Here is a 2,500-nt window from a genome sequence, read left to right as displayed (position 1 = left end):
GAGAGAGAGAGAGAAGAAAAAGAGAGAGAGAGAGAGAGAGAAGAAAGAGAGAGATAAAGAGAGAGAGAGAGAGAGTGTGAGAGAGAGAGAGAGAGAGAAAACAGGAAAAGAGAGCCAGACAGACAGACAAAAATAGAGACCGGAACACAGACAGCCAAGAGGGAGAAAGAAAGAGATTCCATTTTTATAAGCACAGTATCAAGTGGTCCCGAGAAATATCAAGGGTAAGATCTATTGCAAAAACTCTGCAACACAGGAAAGAAACTTTTCTCGCCATCATTTTCTCTACACGAATAATCTTCAACGACATTTAATCTAAATACATTCCTATCTCTTTAATTTATCATATAATCTAAATACATTCCTATCTCTTTAATTTATCATATAATCTGAATACATTCTTATATCTTTATATATTTATATATTATAAACTTTATATTCTAAGAAAATCTGCACTCACCTTTGTCGTTGCAGTAGACCATTGATTTACAGAGTTTGCAAGTTGCACGAGTTCTGTTGCAAAGCGCTGGGTGAAGGTAGGAAGCACATACACTTCATAACATGGCTGGAAAATTGGATATAAATATATCAAATTGGCATTTAAAGTTGCATTATTTCAATATGAATCTTCCAAAGATACGAAATACTATATATATGAATATTCTGAGATGGGTCGTTTTTTTTTTGTTTTTTTTTGTTTAGTATCAACTTATGGCCTCTAAGGACCGGCCGTTATGGAAAAGAGATGCTCCTTAGACCGGCACTAAATCAAATTATATTAAAAGTGTTTTAGAAGTGCTATCTTTGTCAAAGTTATGGGATTTGAAGGCTCTTGCATTATATATAAAAAAATCAGAATGAATTCGTAGGTATTCTGGTGATGAAAGTGCTAACCATCATCGTTCTCTTTATTGGAAACAAAGTGTCTGGGTTATAACGTAATATTTGTGTGTTTGTCAAATGATAGAGGTATTTTCCTAACTATCTATCTCCCTTCCGTGCATTAATGTTTTCATTTACACAATATTTTTTATTGTTTTTAATGAGATATACTTGATTTGTTGTATTTGTTTTATAAGGTCTTTATATGATCATCACCATTCAAAGTACATAATTTTGGACACTTTAAATGAGTTGAGATTACGTCTACAACCCTCCTGATTAAGTGGTTATCTCTATTAAGATCAAGAGTATAAGAAAATCGGAAAACTGCAGATGAGTCACATTAACATGTCTTCGATTGTGGGTAATTAAATCTGACCTACCTTGTACTCTGTGTAAGAAAATCTGTCCTAACTTCAGCTCTCGAAGCAAATCTACGCTATTTGCTGTTTTGTGTAAATGAATCTGACAAAACCTTAATACTGTATAAGAAAAACCTAACCTACAGTTATATGAAGGCAAAGCCAACCTAACTTTTGATCCTGAATACGAAAATCTCACCTAACTTCAAATCTGTGCAAGATAATCTCATCTAACTTGGAATGTGAATATGAAAATCTCACCAAACTTCAAATCTGTGCAAGATAATCTCACCTAACTTCAAATCTGTGTAAGGGAATCTCACCTAACTTCGATTGTAAATACGTAAATCTCACCAAACTTCAAATCTATGCAAGATAATCTCATCTAACTTCGATCGTGTAAACAAAAATCTCACCAAACTTCAAATATGTGCAAAATAATCTCACCTAACTTCAAATCTGTGTAAGGGAATCTCACCTAACTTCGATCCTGAATACGAGAATCTCCCCAAACTTCAAATCCGTGCAAGAAAACCTGACCTAACCTGACCTGACCTCCACGTAAGCAAACCGAACTCACCCTCGACACAAGACTGAAATCTCCCGCCATAATCGAGTTGTAGGTCGGGTGCATGTAAAGCAAGTTCCACAGTAAGGGGTTGGACGAGAACGTGGTCAGGTCTCGAGTCCCCACTTCATGCCCTGAGGTGTTGAGAAGGGCGCCCTGCTCCTGGAACGCCGTCTGCACCACCATGGGCACTCCAGCCTCCCTCAGGGCGCTGCAGAAGGCTAAGTCGGGGTCTTGGTCGGCGGAGGAGGAGAGGGCGTGGGTGTAAGGGTTCTTCACGCGCTCAAGGATGTCATGGCGGACAGAGTAGACGCCCCTGACACAGGAGGCGTGCCAGTATCCGCTAGGGAGGAGGAGGGACGGTGGAGGGAAGGATTCTGATCATTTATACTTGCTTGCAATTGCAGAGGGGCCACTTATTTGTAAGTAGTGAGATTGCCAAAATTGATATTAATGAAGGTTACTTATTTGTAAGCATTGAGATTTCTAAAACTGGAATTGGAATTAGATTTCCAAAATAGCAAATGCAGTGAGTGTAAGTAGTGATAAGTATTCTAAAACTGCAACTGCAGAAGATTACTTATTCGTAAATACTGAGACCAAAAATAACAAATGTAGATGGTCACTTATTTGTAAATAGGGAGAAGATTTCCAAAATGAAGTATACCGTGATTGATACTCCTCTTAT

At 37.7% G+C, this 2,500-nt stretch overlaps 1 protein-coding gene across 2 annotated transcripts in view; it reads right to left on the bottom strand.

The window, feature by feature from the left end:
* The window catches only part of LOC122260753 (multifunctional procollagen lysine hydroxylase and glycosyltransferase LH3), a 15,289-nt gene that overhangs the window by 2,041 nt on the left and 10,748 nt on the right, over positions 1 to 2,500 (bottom strand). For both annotated transcript variants that reach the window (XM_086552289.1, XM_043028151.2), the window contains exons 10-11: positions 1,825 to 2,155; positions 461 to 565 (exon numbers count right to left, since the gene is read on the bottom strand). In XM_086552289.1, the coding sequence (XP_086408415.1) occupies positions 461 to 565; positions 1,825 to 2,155 (436 nt within the window). The remainder of the gene's footprint in view (positions 1 to 460; positions 566 to 1,824; positions 2,156 to 2,500) is intronic.

This window comes from Penaeus japonicus, unplaced genomic scaffold, assembly GCF_977035675.1.
Source record: "Penaeus japonicus unplaced genomic scaffold, GWHDUDI00000001_assembly GWHDUDI00000026, whole genome shotgun sequence".
NCBI classification, from domain to species: Eukaryota; Metazoa; Arthropoda; class Malacostraca; order Decapoda; family Penaeidae; genus Penaeus; species Penaeus japonicus.
The sequence above is the reverse complement of the archived record's forward strand: the minus strand, read 5'-3'. Positions and strand labels throughout refer to the sequence as shown.